This window comes from Penaeus japonicus, unplaced genomic scaffold (assembly GCF_977035675.1).
Source record: "Penaeus japonicus unplaced genomic scaffold, GWHDUDI00000001_assembly GWHDUDI00000006, whole genome shotgun sequence".
NCBI classification, from domain to species: Eukaryota; Metazoa; Arthropoda; class Malacostraca; order Decapoda; family Penaeidae; genus Penaeus; species Penaeus japonicus.
This window is the reverse complement of record NW_028234408.1, coordinates 7,418,741-7,438,740: the sequence shown is the minus strand read 5'-3', so window position 1 is coordinate 7,438,740 and position 20,000 is coordinate 7,418,741. Positions and strand designations below refer to the sequence as shown.

Sequence of the window (20,000 nt, the reverse complement as noted above, 5' to 3'; positions counted from 1 at the left end):
TCTCTCCTTCTCTCTCTCTCTCTCTCTCTCTCTCTCTCTCTCTCTCTCTCTCTCTCTCTCTCTCTCTCTCTCTCTCTCTCTCTCTCCTCTCTCTCTCTCTCTCTCTCTCTCTCTCTCTCTCTCTCTCTCTCTCTCTCTCTCTCTCTCTCTCTCTCTCTCTCTCTCTCTCTCTCTCTCTCTCTCTCTCTCTCTCTCTCTCCTTCTCTCTCTCTCTCCTTCTCTCTCTCTCTCTCCTTCTCTCTCTCTCTCTCCTCTCTCTCTCTCTCTCTCTCTCTCTCTCTCTCTCTCTCTCCCTCTCTCCCTCTCTCCCTCTCTTCCTACCGCCTTAAAAGAATAATAATTCTAATAAAACATAATAATTACAATAGCAGCAAATGATAGACCTCGAGCGAGAGTCCTCTAGCATCATCCGAGACACAGAATTACGTTGTTTACAAGTTGATGTTGCAATCACGCTTGTATACATTTTCCTCTCCTCTGTTATCGTGAATCAGCTGTTTATGTGAATTTGAAATTATATTACGAAATGTACGATCATGGTTATATTAGAGTTTGGAAGGGGTGATGTATATGTGTGTTGATATAGATCTGATATTATGTAGGTGTTTCGCTTGATTGAGTTTGTCTTTTGTGAATATTGGTTCGGGATTAAAACGTTTGTTATTTCGTCTAGGTTCCGTTTTTCTTTTTTGCTTTTTTTTTCTTTTTCTTTTTTCTTTTTGTCCTCATCATGTTGACTTTGACTTGTTTCTCTTCTCTTCAAACGGCAGTGTATTTTAATTCTTTTTTTTTGGTGATGGGGGGGAGGGGGAGGGGGAGGCGTATATCGTTTCGTATCTTGATGTCGTTGATGGAAGAAGGAAGTATGTTTTTGCGTCTCGGAGATTCTTGATTTTCACTGTTTACCGACCTTTGATCCGAAGGTCCTCTAACCCGGCTTTTGCAAACACGCGCGTGCACGCACTCAGACAGGCTCGCGCACTTGTGCAAGCACATGTAAACACACACACACACACACACACTAGTTTGTACATGTATATGTGTGCGTGTGTGTGTGTGTGTGTGTGTGTGTGTGTGTGTGTGTGTGTGTGTGTTTTCGTGTGCGTGCGTGTGTGTGTGTGTGTGTGTGTGTGTGTGTGTGTGTGTGTGTGTGTGTGTGTGTGTGTTTACATATATACACACATATGTGTGCGTTGGTGTATGTATGTATGTATGTATGTATATATTGAGTCTCTTCGAAGTCCATTCTGAAAGGGAAATATCTCGTTCACATACGTTTCCGGTGAATAAACCAGAATATTCATTCAAGTATTTTTTTTTCTTTCTTTGTTTTTCAGCGTTTTGTATATTGTTCGAAAAAAATATCATCCAAGCTCGAAAAGACATGAACCAGTTTGTTTATTTGAACGGGAGCGGTTTTGGAAAAAATGTGCGTTTGTATTTAATGGACACCACATTTTTTCGGGGGAGTGAATTTATAACTTTTTATTTTGCGAAATATATATTTTTTTGGCGGTTCGGTTTTATTACAAGAAAAAAAAATCAGTATATATAAAATCTCAGATAGTCGGATGTGTATATATATACGCGCGTGACACTGATGAATAAACACATATATATTTATATAGAGAATCTCAAACAGGGAAGAGGAAATAAATACCCCCCCCCCCTCATAAAAAAAATATCATGGCCGTTTTAAGAAGGTGGTAAACGCCTTGTAAGAACACGTATTCGATTCTTAAATACCGGGAATGTTTAATTAACTGACCATTTGTTGAGCGTGTGTACTTCACGCTCCCACGAAGCGACCTTGCAAGGCTAGTACATAAACAGCGTATTTCCTGTACCTGGTGCCGGCTTGGGCTTGGCTCGGTTGGCTTCTTGTTTTGTTGTTGTTGTTGCTGTTGTTGTGATTGTTGTTGGTGTTGGCACTGGTGAGATTTGTTTGTTTTCAATTGATTATTTATTTATTTTCTTTTTATTTTATTTTATTGTGTGTGTGTGTGTTTGTTTGTGTGTGTGTGTGCGTGTATGTGTGTGTGTGTGTGTGTGTTTTATGTCTTATTCTTTCGGTCTTTCTTTATAAATATCCTTCTCCCTCCCTTATTCTTATTCTTCTCCCATCATCTCTCCTTCTCACTCTCCTCCTCTTTCCCTCTCCTTTCCCCCTCTTCTTTCCCCCTTTTCTCCTCCTATTCTCCATTCCATCCTCTCCTCCCCTCCTCCTCTTTTACTTCCATCCCCCCTCCACCTCTTAAAAAAAAAAAAAAAAAAAAAAAAAAGACATTTCCCTCCAAGAATAAACTTTTTTTTTTTTCTTTCTTTTCTTTCTTTCTTTTAACGAGTTTCCGTAGAGACAGGCTGTTGGCGCTTCTGAAGGCCAAAACGCGACCTTGGTATGTGTCCTTGTCCGTCTAATGCCCAGGGTTAACCCACAGGGAATCTTTTGCACGGGCGGCGGGGCAGCGGGGCGGCGGGGGGGGGGGGGAAGTTAATGGGGGGAAATAACTCACTAATTAGTTTAGTATGTGAGATGGGATAGAGATGAGTTTATGTTTTTTTTATTTATTTATTTTTTATTTTTTATTTTTTTTTTATTGTGTTTATAGGGGGATTGGAATGCCAACCCCCCCCCCCCCTTGTTTATTGAGGATTATCTTGAAATTTTTAGTATGAGTGTTTGGCGAGTTTGTTTGTTTGTTTGTGTGCGTGTAGTTTGGTATGGGAGGCTGTGTGTTTGTCGTTTGTGTGTGTGCTTGTTAATTGTGTGCATGTAGTCTTGTGCATTTGTTTGTCTGTTTGTAGTTTGGTTCGTTTGTGTGTGTGCGTTTTATTTATTTATTTTTCTATCTTTTTTTGTGTGTGTGTGTAGTTAGTGCGTTTTTATCGATGACTTCACGTGCTTCTTGAAACGTCAGAGAGACTCGCGCCTGACTTGGCAATGACGCTAAAAGGCCAGCCAAGGTCCGCCATTATCTCGTAAGACCTGTCAAGGTACCCTGGCGCGGAGACATTGCGTGGCTTGCTTCTTCGTTGGCCAGTTGCAAGAAGATTCGGTCATTTGGAGACGGTGGTTTGAGGATCGGGCGAAGCGAGGTAAAAGAAGAGGAAGGAAGAGGAGGAAGGAAGGAGGAGGAGGGGGAGGAAGGAGGGAGGAGGGAGGAGGAAGAGGGGGAGGAGGAAGGAGGGAGGAGGAAGGAGGAGGTGGAGGGAGGAGGAGGGGGAGGAGGAAGAGGAGGAGGAAGAGGAGGAAGCAGAAGTAGAAGTAGAAGTAGAAGAAAAAGAAGATAATGAAGAAGAGGCAGAAGTTGAAGAAGAAGAAAAAAACGGAGAGGAGGAAGAAGAAGAAGAAAGACGAAGAAGAAAAAATAAAGAAGAGAGACGACCATTAGAGGCATCGTTGGGGAAATAGCTGCGGCGCCGAGGGGTCAAGGTCAAAGGTCAGCGGTATCCTGGGAATGCGTGTGTGTGTGTGGGGGGGGGGGCTGTATGTGTATGTGTATAAATGTATGAATATGTGTGTGTGTGTGAGAGAGAGAGAAAGAGAGAGAGAGAGAGACAGACAGACAAGAGAGACAGAGACAGAGACAGAGACATAGCCAGAGAGAAAGAGAGATGTACTACAAATACATAAACACCCTCACACACACACACGCCAAACGCCAAACTACAAACTACAGACCACAAACCCAAATAGTGCAACATACGACATGTGTATTCAACACCGATTTACATATGTTGCAAATACGTATTTCACACTGGACTTCCTCCACCGCGCTTGACATCGCCGGCAGCAAACACGGTTAACAAACAACCCCGCTTTAAACTGTCGATAATTATGGCGAACAAAACAGGGGGATTGATTATACCCCCATCCCCTCCCCTCCCCTCCCCTATCACCACCTCCCCTTCCCCTATTATCCTTATTCCATCCTTACGCTCTGGTGTCTATTTTGCCCTCCCTTGCCCTTCGCTCTCTTTTCTTATTCTTTTGTCTTCTTTCTCTTCCTTCTCCTCCTCCTCTCTCTTCTCTCCTCTTCTTGTTTTTACTCTTCCTCCCCTACTTCCTCTTCTTCTTCTTCTTCTTCTTTCTCCTACTTTTCTCCTCCTCCTCCTCCTCCTTTTCCCCTTATCTTTCCCATCTCTCCTCTACCTCCTCCTCTACTCCCTCTCCTTCTTCCTCCTCCCTTCCTCTTCCTTTACCCTCCCTTCCTCCTCCTCCTCCTCCTCCTCGCACCTCATTTCACCCCACCCCCCCGCATCTCATTTCCTCGAATCCATTACTCATTAGAAGAAGAACTTACGCAAGAACAATAGTCGTTATTTTTGTTCCACGATGTTTGTTCTTGTTATCCTTCTGTTAGAAATCTTCCAAGGTTAAGATTTTTTTTCTAAATCAATCTGATTATATTGCAAGATAATTAGATCCATGATGTTGATCGTAACGTCAATTTGCAATGTCTCTTTTTTTTTCTTTTTCTTTTTTTTCTTGCGTCCATGAAACGTAATTTGTTTGATCAGACAATGTTGCTTGTCATCAATGAATTGATTGATAATTACTTATGAGTGACAAAAAAATCATGCAGTCATATGTTTTTTTACGTGCATGTTTGTGGTATTATGAAAGGGATTAGAGTAATGACAGTAATTATGATAATGATAAGAAAAAGGATAGAGATTATAACAGCAACAAAATTAGTGGTCAAGATTATGATCATCATTACGAATAGTATTGATATAATCACAATGCTAAGAATCATTAAACAAATAAAAATGATAGTAATTATCTTTACCAATATTAATATAATGGCAGATACACCAATAACAACTCCAAAAGCGGAGAGATTGGCGAATCACCAATCAGCTCAGTAGTTACAAGGTTATCAAACAAGTTAGAAGTCAGTGATTTGTCAGCCTGGTCATGCAGACTGGCCGCTCTGCAAGCAACATGCATCACGGCCTGTGCCTGTCAGAGTGCAATGGATGGCCGGCATTTCTTTGCGAAAGAGAGACGAGGAGGCAAAATCTGGGACGGGTGGGGAGGGGGAAGGGGGGGCTGGGAAGGTGGTTGGGTACGTGGTTGGTTGTTTGAGTTCCTTGGTTTGTGTTTGGATGGTTTTGGTTTTTGGGTGTTTTTGTGAATGGAGATTATCTGGTTTTCTTCGTTTGGTAAATGGTGTTACACACACACACACACACTCACACGCACACGCACACACACACATACACACACACAAACACACACACACACACATATATATATACATATATATATATATATATATATATATATATATATATATATATATATATATATATGTGTATATATATATATACATGTATATATATATGTGTGTGTGTGTGTGTGTGTGTGTGTGTGTATGTATGTATGTATGTATGTATAAATATATCTGAAATATGACAACGATGCTTTGTGTTTGCGTATAATGTTTATCCTATTTCTTGTGAAGGTTAATAGGGTGCAAGATCTGTGTCATGATTCATTCTTATTTGACCTCATCTGACCTTAAGCAAGTGACCTCCAACATTTCAAAGGGGAATGAAGACGGGTGCTAAATGACACATGCATCTTCTCTTGATTTCTTTATGTGTAAATTTTCCAAGTACAAAAATAAAAAAATCATATTTCGATTCATGTTTGTACACACGCACACACACACACACACACACACACACACATACACACACACACACACACGCACACACACACACACGTACATAAACACACACACACGTACATAAACACACATTCACAGACGATATACCCGGATGTTAAATACCAACGCTTGGGTATATATCACTGCACTTAAAGGTAGTAATTATTCACATCATTCTTGAATTATGAGTTGCAATTACCAAGCCTATGATCAGCTGTTTTAGTCTCTTGAATTCCTCCGCCTTTAATATCTAATTTATTTCTTGTTTGTCTGTTGTTTTTGTTTAGAAGGGAAGGGGGGGTAATGTGTGGACGCAAAAAAAAAAAAAATCAATAAATCTGATATGTAAGGGAATGGGTTATGGTGAAGGTCGTATGGTGCGCTCCCTAAGCCGTTATTGCAAACGTATTGATAATGTTGAAGATGATGATAGCAATAATGGTGATTATGATAATGATAGTAATTGTGATAACGATTTATAAGAACAATAATCACGACGATAATATCATGGTTATATTTATTTATTTATTCTGTCTAAAGAAAAGAAAGAAAGAAATGAAACTTCCCTGCAACATGGTATCCGTAAGCCATCAAATTATCATCATCAGATGTTGCAGATGAAGAGAATCTTTTGCAAGATTTTATGTTTAAAAGTGTTGCATGTGATTTGCATAAAGGATTTTGAAATGGGATAAGAATAGACTAGTAAACACGGGAACATGAGCGTTGTCTCCATCGCAATATACACCAATATATATATATATATATATATATATATATATATATATATATATATATATATATATATATATATATATATATATATATATATATATATATATATATATATATATATTGCGTCTGTGGATGGATGTGTGTGTGTGTGTGTGTTTGTGTGTGTGTGTGTGTGTTGCGTGTGTGTGTGAGTGTGTGTGTGTGTGCGTGCGCGCGCGTGCCCATGTATGTGTGTTTATATTTATGTGTGTGCTCGTGTCTACATTCCCTCTTCTCTGTATCACTAAAAGGTTATTGCAAATTTAATATAATTTTTTTCCCTGTATGTACAACACCGCCATATCGCGGGGTCGCCCAGGAGACGCCGGTAAACAAGCCTGTACCGCAGCGGGTGTTCAGCTGAACAATGTGAACATCTCGTTTCTGGATTTTGTTATTGCGTCTCTGCCGCGCCGTTGCCGTGGGTTCTTGGCCGTGAACTTTTCCTTGCCTTTGGGTTTTGTTCTCGCCTTTCGAAATGTTCTTCGCGTGGAGAGGCTGTGGAAGATGTTTGTGTGTTTGTTTGTTTGTTGATTCGTTTAGATTTGTTTTTGTCATCTTTTTTAGTTTTATTTGAGGTTCTGTGATGAAGATGAGGTGTTTTTGATAAGGCTTGCAAAACCACACTTTGGATTTTGTAAATGTATTTTTGTATCGTTACCTCATACAGACATATTGTGCATTCATGTATATACAAATATACGTGTATATATGTCTATGCGTGTGTGTGTGTTTGTATGTTTGTGTGGGTGTGTATGTGTATGTGTGTGTGTGTGTGTGTGTGTGTGTGTGTGTGTGATTTAGATAAGATCTACTATTCCCATATAAACAACATTTATATAGCTTTATAAGACCCCGTAATATACGACCCCTCCCTGCTCCCATCCCCACCCCTCTCTCCCATCCCCCTCCCCCTCTTCCTTCTCCTCCCAGTTCCCCTCCCCCCTCCCCCCTCCTCCTTCCCTCCTTCACTCCCCCTTCAAACCACCGAACGAGAAACGAAATAAAAATAAAATAAGATAAAAAAAACTACCCCGTTTTAGGGCTATGGCTTTTAGGGGGTAAGGAGGAGGGGAGAGGGGAGGGGAGGGAGGGGGGAGGGGGAGGGGGGAGTAATTAACCCACGGATGGATTTACGATTTGGATCTCATGCTCATTATCCAATCTCTGTTGGTATCATTATTGTCTAAGGTGATTGGGGGGGGGGGATTCTCTTGTGTTGTGCAATTATTTTGATATGTATTCTTATTGTGATTCTTATTAATATTATTCTTTATCATCATCCTCGTCATCATCTATGATAATGATAATACTAATAATAACAATGATGTTAATGATAGTAATAATAATAATAATAATAATGATAATGATAGTAGTAATGAGGATAATAAAAACAATAATTACAATAATGATAACAACAACAACAAAATTAAAATAGTAATACCGATAACGAAAAAAAAACAAAAAAACTCAGCTTTGCCAACCTGTTCTTCAGTCCGGAAAATGAGAATAGTGTTCTTCCAAGAACAAGAACAAGAACAGGCGGTCTCGGTTGGCCTTTAGATCAAAGAACATTCGGCCTGGAGAACCTTCAGCGAATTTATTTCCGTGAGAAATTCTTGACATTTCGCGCCTCGGTTATTTTGACGGCGACGGTGAAAATAAACGTGGTTGTTGGTTGTTGTTTTGTTTTTGTTATTATTCTTTGTTTGTTGGTATTGTTATTATTCCTTTTGGTTCCTCTGTTTGTTATTTTCGGGAGTGGAAGGGTTATGATTGGGTGGATAATTTTGATATGGTTTTACTGTGACGGTTGTAACGGTGAAAATAACGTTTTTTTTCTGTTTATTGTTTTTATTCCTTTGTTTCTCCTATCAATTATTATTTTATTTTTATTTTCTACGGTGTTTATTAAGGAGTGGAAATATTATGATTGAAATAATGACTATTATCATTGTTGTTTGTTGTTGTGGTTTGGTTATAATTATTATTATTATTGTTATTATTATTATTATTATTATTATTATTATTATTAATAGTATTTATGGTAATGATAATCGCAGTAGCATTGGTTGCTATAATGATATCTGATAGAATCATAATAATAATGAATTATAAATTGCAAGAAAATAAAACAGCAAATATAAATAATGATAACTCCGAACGCTAAAATACAATACCAAGTCTTGGGATAGATATTTTATACAAATGCTCCCTGCTCTGGACAAGATATGATGCAATGCTACCAATATTCACTGAATTATTTCGTATAAAACCACAGTCGCGTGCAAAATTAATATCATATTGCAGGTTGTCCAGAATAAACTTCTTCTTTTTTTCGATACACGTTCCCTTAAATCTGGAGTTGATTTAAGTTGATTTAATTAAGCTAAGAAGCTAAATATTGATCCTCTGGTGTGGATATTTTTGAAAGTGTAGAATTGAATATTAAAATATTTTTTATTTGTATGTATATGTTTGTATCTATCTATCTGTCTGTTTGTTTGTTTATCTATCTATCTATCTATCGATCGATCTGTACGTGTGACTATGTGTTTGTGTGTGTGTGTTTGTGTTTGTTTGTTTGTATGTGCGTGTGTGTGTGTGTGTGTGTGTGTTTGTGTGTGTGTGTGCGTGGTGTGTGTGTGTGTGTGTGTGTGTGTGTGTGCGTGTGCGTTTGTGTGTTAATGTGTGTGTGTTTGTGTGTGCGTGTGTGTTAATGTGAGAGTGTGTGTGTGCGTGGTGTGTGTGTGTGTGTGTGCGTGTATGAGTATGTATGTGTGTGAATGCGTGCGTGTATATATGCAAGAATGCAGTATTTAATTTACCTTATTGAAAAGCAGACAGCCGAGAGTCTGTACTTGTGAAAACTTCTTTTGTCTAAGCGCCTCGTGACGAAGGAAATTCACAAGGTTCAGCCATGCGTGATAGTGTCATTGGAAAATAGACCTTACGATAGCTTTTATCTTCAGACCCTTCTTGCCCCGAAGGCATAGGCAATGACCTTGGAATCTCTGTTGTTGTTGTTTTTTTTTATCGCTTTTAATTAGAGGATGAGGGATGGGGGATAATTCTGTTGTGTTTACTTTTTTTTTAAGGTATAATTGTTTAAATGCGTTTATTACTATTTATTTTGTTGTCTGTTTTGTTTGTCTTCTGATAATTGATTTGTTTTTGTTGTTATTGTTATTATGTTATTATTATCTCGACGTATATAGTGAAATAATGGCTTTTGATAAACAAGATGGCGTTTTCGCACGCGCACACATGTACACATACACGCGCTCACAAACACACACATATACACACACACACACACACACACATTGATAATGTTATCACTATTAATGATTATATAAACGAGTATTTGATAATAAAGACACTCAGAACTCAGACTTGTTATTATAAGGAAAATGATAAGAATACTTATAATGACATTGATAATAACAATGATAAAAGTAATAATAACATCAATGATAATAATGATAATGGTATTAATGATAACAGTAATAATAATAATGATGATGAGGATAACAATAATGATAATGATAGTAATAATAATAATAATAATGATAGTAGTAATTGAAATGACAATAATAGTAATAACAATGATAATGATAGTAATAATAATAATGTTAACAAAACTAATAATGATAATGATATTAATGATAATGACGACACAACCGAACTAGAGAGTAAATAAAAACAACGCTGTCTCTCAACTGCCTGTTTGCAACCTGCCCGCATTGCCTGGCATTTGCAGAGGATCGATTCAACGCATCCGAACGATTTTTATGTCTTATTGGTGAATCTGCGTTCGGATCCATTGGCGAGATTCAAATGTTCTTCGATTGGGAAGATTGTGTTGAAATTATTGGTGTTTGAGTCCGTGGATTTTTTCTTTTTTTTCTTTCTATTTTTCTTTTCGGTGAAGAAAGATTTTTTTTTTTTTTTTTTTTTTAAGAGCTATGTTTTCTTTTCCTATTTTTCAAATCGTTTGAATGAAGGAAGTGATATATATTTTTTTCCAATTGGATTTTTTTAACGTTTTTTTTTTCAGTTCGTTTGAATGAAGAAAATAATCTTTTTTTTTACCGATTAGATTTTTTTTTTCCAATTCGTTTGAATGAAAAAAGTCATACATTTCACCCCAGATTAAAGTTTTTTTTTCTATTTTTTTTTCTAACGATTTTTTCTCTTTTCCTCCGCGTGGACGAAGAAAAATTTCATTTCCTTTTTCGAAGAGACGTGACTTTTTTGTTCCTTTTCTTTTCCTTTCTTTTCTTTTTTCTTCGTGTGGTCAAAAAGGAGAGTGATTTTAGTGCTCGAAGCTGAGTGTCGGAGAACTGGGCGCGTGGGCGTGAATGGGCGGATGTTGGCCTTTGAATAATGTATAGCCCGTCTTGGCTTTCTTTTGCATTAGTTTCGTCTTCTTTCTTTCTTCTTTTTTTTCTTCTGGTTCCTTTCTTCGTTCTTCTTTTTTTCCCTCTTCTTCTTCTTCTTGTGTTTTTGTTGTTGTTGTTGTTTTCTTTTCTTTTTTTTCTTTTTTTCTTATTTCTTCCTATTCCTTTTCTGCTTTTTTCTTCCTATTTTCCCTTTTTCTTTCTTTAGCTTCCTCCATCTCCTCTACTTCCTCTACCTCTTCCACCCTCTACCCCACCCCATCCCCCACCTCCTCCACCCCTTCCCTCACCTCCTCCACCTCATCCACCCCCTCCCTCACCTCCTCCACCCCCTCGTTCATCTCCCCCACCCTCTCCCTCACCTCCTCCACCCCCTCCCTCACCTCCACCCCCTCCCTCACCTCCTCCACCCTCACCTCCACCTCCTCCACCTCCACCCCCTCCCTCACCTCCCCCACCTCCTCCACCCCCTCCACCCCTTCCCTCACCTCCTCCGCCCCCTCCCTCACCTCCACCCCCTCCCTCACCTCCTCCACCCTCACCTCCACCTCCTCCACCTCCACCCCCTCCCTCACCTCCCCCACCTCCTCCACCCCCTCCACCCCTTCCCTCACCTCCTCCGCCCCCTCCCTCACCTCCCCCACCAGTCAATATTCTCGTGTTTATAAGGCTGGCGGTGCGTGGCAGCAAATTACGTTACAAAAGTTATTTTTACGGTGTTCTGTTCTTAGCCGGTTCTGTGTTCTTGCTCCCTCCTGCTCACTGTTCTTCACCGGTGCCGTTTTAACTGCCGTTCAAGTTCTGCCTGGCTTTGCTTGTTTCTTTCGCTCTCTTTCTCTCTCTCTCTCTCTCTCTCTCTCTCTCTCTCTCTCTCTCTCTCTCTCTCTCTCTCTCTCTCTCATTCTCTCTCTCTCTCTCTCTCTCTCTGTTTCTCTGTTTCTTTCTTTTTTGTTTGCCAATCTATCTCTTATTCTCCCTCTTCTCTCTCTCTCTCTCTCTCTCTCTCTCTTTCTCTCTCTCTCTCTCTCTCTCTCTCTCTCTCTCTCTCTCTCTCTCTCTCTCTCTCTCTCTCTCTCTCTCTCTCTCTCTCTCTCTCTCTCTCTCTCTCTCTCTCCCCTCCCTTCCCTCCCTCCCTCCCTCCCTCCCTCCCTCCCTCCCCCCTCCCTTCCCTTCCTCCCTTCCTTTGCAACATCCAATTCAAACTTTAACTCCAATCTCTCTTTTTTTCCTTCTTCTTCTTCTTCTTCTTTATCTTCTTCCTTTTTTTGTGAGACTCGCCATTTCCCAAACGCCCACTCGCGCGCTAGTTCCTATCGCCCGCCCGTACGCCCACCCGCCCGCGATCGCCGCCCACAGGTAAATAGCGTGTGCGGGTGCTTTCAATAGCCTCATCGCTTGAATATACTCGCTCGTATTCATAGATTGTGCTTGAAACTTTGCCTGCTTTTTCGAGATACTCTGCTTGCATCCGGTCGCCGTGGCGGAGGAAGAGGGAGGAGGAATGGAGGTCGTGGTTCTTGCTGTTTTTTTGTTTTTTGTTTTTTTTTTTGTTTATTCATTTTTTATTTGATTTTATTCGATTTATGTTTGTTTGTTTTTTTAGTTGGTTTGTTTGTTTTGTTTTGTTTTTTGTTTTTCGTGGTTCCGTTCTCTTTTTTTTTTTTCTCTCTCTCGTTCTCTCTTCTCTACTCTCTCTCTCTTTACTCTGTTTGTTTTAACTCTCTCTCTCTCTCTGTTTTTACTCTCTCTCTCTTTCTCTCTTTTCTCTCTTTTCTCTCTCTCTCTCTCTCTCTCTTTCTCTCTTTTCTCTGTCTCTCTCTCTCTCTCTCTCTCTCTTTCTCTCTTTTCTCTCTCTCTCTCTCTCTCTCTCTCTCTCTCTCTCTCTCTCTCTCTCTCTCTCTCTCTCTCTCTCTCTCTCTCTCTCTCTCTCTCTCTCTCTCTCTCTCTTTCTCTCTCTCTCTCTTTCTCTGATCTTAACGTGCATGAGTCGTAGTATTGCGTGACTATTACACTTTATACATTTTTTTTTCTCCGCGTCTTAAAAAAAAAAAAAAATAAGGCGCTGAGATCGGTTCGAATTTCTGCTTTTTGTATTCATTTTTCTACATTCATTCGCTCATTCATTCATTTATCCGTTTTTTCATTCATTCATTCATTCATTTGGGTCTCGTTTTTTCTTCGTTTCTTCATCTCTCTATCTCTCTAATTATCTCTCGTCTCGTTTAAAGTTTATTGGTGTATGAGAGAGAGAGAGAGAGAGAGAGAGAGAGAGAGAGAGAGAGAGAGAGAGAGGAAAAGAGGAGGAATTGAAGAGAAAGAGAGAGAGAAAAAAAAGACGAAAACGAAATAGAAAGAGAGAAAGAAAGAAAAAAACAAGACGAAAACGAAATAGAAAGAGAATGAGAGAAAACAAGACGATAACGAAATGGAAAGAGACAGAAATAGAATAAAAAATTACAAGACGAACAAACAACACACAAGCAAAAATAGCCAAAGCAAACAGCCATCATGCACGTTGCACAGCCTTCTCACGGGGACCATAATAACACCAGTCCTCTTGCAAGGGGAAAATCACCTTTCATGAAGACCCAAAGAAGGTTGTTTTTATTGCACATAAATTATAAAATTGTTACGTGGAAGTTCACGGTCAAGGTTGAAATGTTGCTGGAAAAGAGGATGCTTTGCAACGGGGGAGGGGAGGGGGCGAGGCGAGGGGAGGGGGGAGGGGAGGGGGGAGGGGAGGGGAGGGGAGGGGAGGGAGAAGCTTGAGTGGATGGGGGATTGAGAATGGGCTGGGAGGCCTAGAGAGGGGAGTGGGGGCGGGAGGGGGGGTAGGATGGAGTGTGGTTGATAAAGATATTTTTTTGCATGACGTCATGTGACCTGTCTTTTCAGGAGATGTATTGTTATTTTGTTATTTGTTTCGGAGTTTCGTTTTTGCAGCTTTGAATTGCAAAGCGTTTATATTTCAACTCCAATTCTATCATATAAAAAGTCTTTTTCATCTTGGCATAATTCTTATATGTATTTTTTATCCTTTCATTTTTTATTATCATTATCATCCTTTTATCGTCGTTTTATTTCCCATTTCTAATTATTCGCGATTCACTAAACATTTCTATTCGTCGCTTTTACGATTTCATTTTCATTTCAAACATTTATTCTTCAAAATTTGAATCAGGAATCCGCCCTTGCGATGCTTTTATGATATAAGATATAGATTCCGGTTTATTGCCTCGCTTAATGCATTTAATCTCAGTTTTATCCCGATGTTTATTGTTGTTGTTTATTTGTTGTTTGGGTCTGTATCATGGTATTAAAACGAAATGCTTAGTTTTTAGTTCGTAATATGTATAACTTGTTTTCTTTCTCTTAATCTTTCTCTCGTATCCTTTCCATTCTCCTTCACTCCTCTCTTTCTTCTTTCTTTTTTTCTTCTTCTCTTTCTCTATGTCTCTCTCTCTCTCTTTCTTTCTCTCTCTCTCTCTCTCTCTCTCTCTCTCTCTCTCTCTCTCTCTCTCTCTCTCTCTCTCTCTCTCTCTCTCTCTCTCTCTCTCTCTCTTTCTCTCTTTCTCTCTCTATCTCTCACTCTTACTCTTGTTCTCTTTACTTCTCCTTCCTTCCCCTTTCCCTCTCTTTCGCCCCCTCCCTCTCCCTCACTCCCTCCCTCTCCTCTACCCTCTCCCTCACTCCTCTCCCTCTCCCTCTCCTCTACCCTCACCTTCTCCCTCTCCCTCCCTCTCCCTCTCCCTCTCCCTCTCCTCCACCCTCACCTTCTCCCTCTCCCTCTCCCTTTCCCTCTTCCTCCCCACCACACTTCTCACCCTCTCCCTCTCCCTCTCCCTCGCTCCCTCTACTTCTCCCCCTCCTTCTCCCTCTCCCTCTCCCTCTCTCCCTCTCTCTCTCTCCCCCTCTCCCCCACCCTCACCTTCTCCCTCTCCCTTTCCCTCTTCCTCCCCACCACACTTCTCACCCTCTCCCTTTCCCTCTCCCTCTCCCTCTCTCCCTCTCCCCCCCCTCTCTCTCTCTCCACCTCCCTCTCCCTCTCCCTCTCCCTCTCCCCCTCCCCCTCCCTCTCCCTCTCTCCCTCACCCTCTCCCTCATCTCCATTTTGAGCAATCTCTTCTCTAAAAGCGTTTATTGTCTCGAACAGAATGTCGTATTTCTTTTCCCTTTGTTGCAGACTCTGTTAACGCATTTTTCTTCTTGCAGAAATGAAGAGCTTAGTCAGATGGGCGGCGCTCGCCTGCCTCCTGGTCCTCTTGTGCTGCAACCCTGGAACTTGCCAGCACCCAACCCTACCGGTGAGTCAGGGGTGGGTGGGGAAGGGGGGGGGTTGGTTGTGTAAGTTGTGTGTGTGTGTGGGGGGGGGTGTATGTATGTGTGTGGGTGGGTGTCTGTGTGTATGTGTGCGAGGGAGAGCGTGTGTGTGTGTGTGTTTGTGTGTGTGTCTGTGGGGGGGGGGGTGTATGTATGTGTGTCTGTGTGTCTGTGTGTGTGTGGGGGGGGAGGGTGTGAGGGTGTTTTGTGTGTATGTGTGTTTGTGTGTGTGTATGTGTGTTTATGCGTGTGTGTATTTATGCCTGTGTGTGTGTGTGTGTGTGTGTGTGTGTGTATTTATGCGCGTGTGTGTGTGTGTGTTGAAGGGAAGAGGGAGCCTATACCACATTTAATACATACAAACATGAACATTTATCTCCCATTCCGCATCCCTCTCCATACTCCTTTCCCCACTCGACCCTAAATATTATCTCTGTTATCTTAAACCGCGACCCCTGCATCATGCAACAGCCCGAAATCACTGCATGAGACGGCCTCGAGTTGTTATTCATGGCGAGACACGAGTGCATGCATGATTCTGGCTCCAGCAGGACAAGAGGTTGCGACAGGGGAAAATGCATGGCTTTGTAAACAGGACAGCGGAGAGACAGAGAGGGAGAGAGGGAGAGAGGGAGGGAGAGTGGGAGGGAGAGTGGGAGGGAGGGAGGGAGGGAGGGAGGGAGGGGGAGGGAGAGGGGGAGGGAGGGAGGGAGGGAGGGAGGGAGTGGGAGAGAGAGAGAGAGAGAGAGAGAGAGAGAGAGAGAGAGAGAGAGAGAGAGAGAGAGAGAGAGAGAGAGAGAGAGAGAGAGAGAGAGAGAGAGAGAGAGGAGAGAGAGAGAGATAGAAGAGAGAGAGAGAGAGAGAGAGAGAGAGAGAGAGAGAGAGAGAGAGAGAGAGAGAGAGAGAGAGAGAGAGAGAGAGAGAGAGAGAGAGAAGGGGAGAGAGAGAGAGAGAGGAGAGAGAGAGAGAGAGAGAGAGAGAGAGAGAGAGAGAGAGAGAGAGAGAGAGAGAGAGAGAGAGAGAGAGAGAGAGAGAGAGAGAGAGAGAGAGAGAAAGATAGATAGATAGAGAGAGAGAGAGAGAGAGAGAGAGAGAGAGAGAGAGAGAGAACACGGGACACCTGTGTTTTCCATTGCATCGAGCTTTGGAAATTCTTTTTTACGAAATGTTCCATTGGTCTATTGGAATTTTGTGTTCCGCCTTTATTTCTTCTTGTTACTGTCTTATTTCTTTCTTCGAATTCATTTCCCTTAATGTTTTTTTTTTATTATGCCCTCTCCTTGTCATCATTTTTCCCCATTTCTCATGTCTTCTTTCTTATCATTCTTATCTTTTCTTTACCCTCTTCTACCTCCTCTTTCTCATCCTCCTCTTATTCTTCTCCCTCTCCCTCTCTTTTCTCTTCCTCTTCCTCTTCTTCTCTTTCTCCTTCTACCCCTATTCTTTTCTTACTCCCTCTCTCATTCCTTTCCTCCTCCTCTCCTCCCCTCTTCCTCTCCTTCTAACCCTCCCTCCCCCCCTCCCTCCCAGCTGTCTCCTCCTGCATAAGGCATGTTTCACTTTAACAAGTACAGCGGCAGAGAGAACAAGGTATTGTGATGTATTGTGACACTATACTGATCGATGCTGCCAATTATGGTGTAACACATAGTCATTGTACCTGATCCCCCGGTGATGCATTGTTGCGAAATCAACTAATGAGATTTCTCGTCATTGCTATTTTTTGTTTTATTGCTTTCTTGGCGTTAGTGGAGGTATCATGTATATATATATATATATATATATATATATATATATATATATATATATATATATATATATATATATAGATATGTATATATATATATATATATTTTTTTTCTTCTTTTTTCTTCCTTTTTTCTTTTTTTTCTTTTTTTTTTCTTTTCTTTTTTTCTATTTTGCTGTTTTTTTTTTTCTTTTTTCTTCTTTTTTTTCTTCTCATTTTATTTTTTTCTTTTGTGTGTGGGTGTGTGTTTCGTTTTTCCATCTATCTCTTCGTTTTTTTTCTCTCTCTTTCTTTTTTTCTTTCACTCCTCTTTCTTTCTCTCTCCCTCCCTCCCTCCCTCCCTCCATCAATCCATCTATCCCCCTCTCCTTCTCACCTTTGCCTGTTTTCTCCTTCGCAACACCCACTGGATCACCGACCTTCACTTTCTAATCGTTGGCGCCAAATTTCACCTTTGGCTTGACCTGCAGTTGGCACCACTAATCCCATATTGGCACCGCTCCCTCTCCCCTTCTCTCTTTTTGTTTCTTTCTCTCTGTTTGTCTCTTTTTTCTATCTCTCTATCTCTCTCTGTCTGTCTGGCTTTCTCTCTCTCTCTCTCTCTCTCTCTCTCTCTCTCTCTCTCTCTCTCTCTCTCTCTCTCTCTCTCTCTCTCTCTCTCTCTCTCTCTCTCTCTCTCTCTCTCTCTCTCTCTCTTTCTATCTCTCTATTTCTGTTTCTCCTTTAATCCTTTCTCTTCTTCCTCGTCCTCCTCTCCCCCGTCTTCTTCCCCTTCCCCCTCTATCACCATCACCATCATCATCATCATCATCATCATCATCATCACTACCGCCCAGTCACCACCACCACCATCATCACCATCAACACCATCATCATCACCATCAACATCACCATCATCATCACCATCATCATCACAATCATCACCACCATCATCACAATCATCATCATCATCATCATCACAATCATCATCACAATCATCATAATCACTACCACCCAACCACCACCATCATCATCCTCACTACCACCCAACCACCACCATCACCATCATCACCACCATCATCACCATCAACACCATCACTTCCACTCCCGTTCTCTTACTTCACCACCACGCGGCAAAGAGAGGGAGCGAGAGGCCCTGCAATCGAATGGTTTATATTTTGCAACGAAGACTCTGGGATCTGTCGAGGTCACGCGGGTGGACAGAATAATGGACGAAGGTAGAGAAGAGGGAGATAAATGAAGGTGAAAAAAGAAAGAAAGAAAGAAAGGAAGATAGGATAAGTAAAGGAGGATGTGTTTCTTTTGAGAATAGGAGAGAGGGAGAGGGAGGGTGAGGGAGGGGAGAGGATGAGGGGAAGGGGAGAGAGGGAGGGAGGTATGGGGAGGGGGAGGGAGGAAGAGGGAGAGGGAGGGAGGGAGTGTTGGAGGAAGGGAGGGAGAGAGGGAGGAAAGGGGGAAGGATGGAAGTTGGAGGAAGGGAGGGGAAGGATAGAGTGTTGGAGGAAGGGAGGGAGAGAGGGAGGAAAGGGGGAAGGATGGAGTGATGGAGGAAGGGAGGGAGAGAGGGAGGAAGCGGGGGAAGGATGGAGTGATGGAGGAAGGAAGGGAGAGATGGAGGAAGGTGGGGAGAGAGGGAGGAAGGGGGGAAGGATGAAGTGTTGGAGGAAGAGAGGGAGAAAAGGAGGGAGAATGTGTCTTAGATGTATCACGCATAAAAGTCTGTGGATGCGCAAATATATGCAACAAACAAATGTCTGAATACAGTAATACATCTAAAGTACATCACATGCACGCGTGAATATAGAGTAACGCATGCACGAGCGAATGCAACAAATAGGTCCTCCGCTTGCAAGCACTCCCTTGCGACGAAACGAGATGAAAATTCCGAGGCAAAATCTGTGGAAATCCTCTCGCACGTTCAGCCAGGCAGTGAAATCGGATGTTTCGTCAATCGGGCAAACAGATTGTCTCACGCCGTGTCTTGGCGTTTCTTTGCGGTCCCTGCGAGATGCGAATGCCACAGGTGCGGCGATTTTTTTTTTTTTTTTTTTTTTTTTTTTTTTTTTTTTTTTTTTTTTTTTTTTTTTAGGGTGGGGGGCGGTAGGGGGGAAGTGGGGGGGAAGGGGGAGGGGGTGGTCTTTGTTTGTTCTTGTTGGTTCTTTCTTATTTTTGCTTTCATTCGTTTTATTATTATTCTTTTCTTTGTGTTTCTGTTTGATTTTATTTAGTTTATTTTATTTTTATTATTTTGTTTTTGTCATGTAGTTTATGTTATTATCTCTCTCTCTCTGTCTATCTATCTATCTATCTATCTCTATCTCTTTCTTTTTCTATACTTTCCTTCCTCCTCTTCCTCCTCCTCCTCCTCTTCGTCCTCCTCCTCCTCCTCCATCTTCTCTTACTCCTCATCTTCTTTCTCCACCTCCTCCTCCTCCTTCCCATCCTGCCATCTTCATAGCCCCGATCCAGACACACCCCATTATTATCATTTTTATTATTATTATTAGTACCAGCAGTACCACCAGCATCAGCAGTAGCAGTAGTAGTAATAGTAGTAGTAGTAGTAATAGTTATAGTAGTATAATCATCACTATAACTATCATTACCATAATATCCAATCAATGAATCCAATCAATCACACATCAACTAACCCCCCCCCCCTCCCCCTCCAGATACTCGACATGGACAACTTGCCTGCAACGAACTTCACGTGCAAAGAGAAGGTCATCGGAGGCTATTACGCTGATGTCTACACAGGCTGTCAGATGTTTCACGTTTGCACGCTGGATGAGAAAGGTGAGGGAGGTGTCTTTGCGTTGTGGGATGTCTTTGTCTTTGTTTGGGTGTTGTTGTTTTTTGTTGCGGTTGTGTATTTTTTTTTTTTTTTTTTTTTTTTGTTTTTTTTTTTTTGTTTTTTTTTTTTTTTTTGGTGTTGTTGTTGTGTGGATTTGTGTGTATTTTTTTTTTTTTTTTTTGTATTTTGTATTTTGTATTTTTTTTTAGATTTGTTTATATTTTCCGTTAGAGATATTTGATATATGTATAGGACATGTTGATCTTAATGATAGTGATAATGAC

General features: G+C 41.2%; 1 protein-coding gene across 1 annotated transcript in view; it reads left to right on the top strand.

Annotated features, from left to right (window-relative positions):
- The window catches only part of LOC122257569 (uncharacterized), a 287,476-nt gene that overhangs the window by 256,628 nt on the left and 10,848 nt on the right, over positions 1-20,000 (top strand). Inside the window, 2 exon segments of the mRNA XM_043022920.2 lie at positions 15,068-15,159; positions 19,595-19,718. Of these exon segments, the coding sequence (XP_042878854.2) occupies positions 15,068-15,159; positions 19,595-19,718 (216 nt within the window).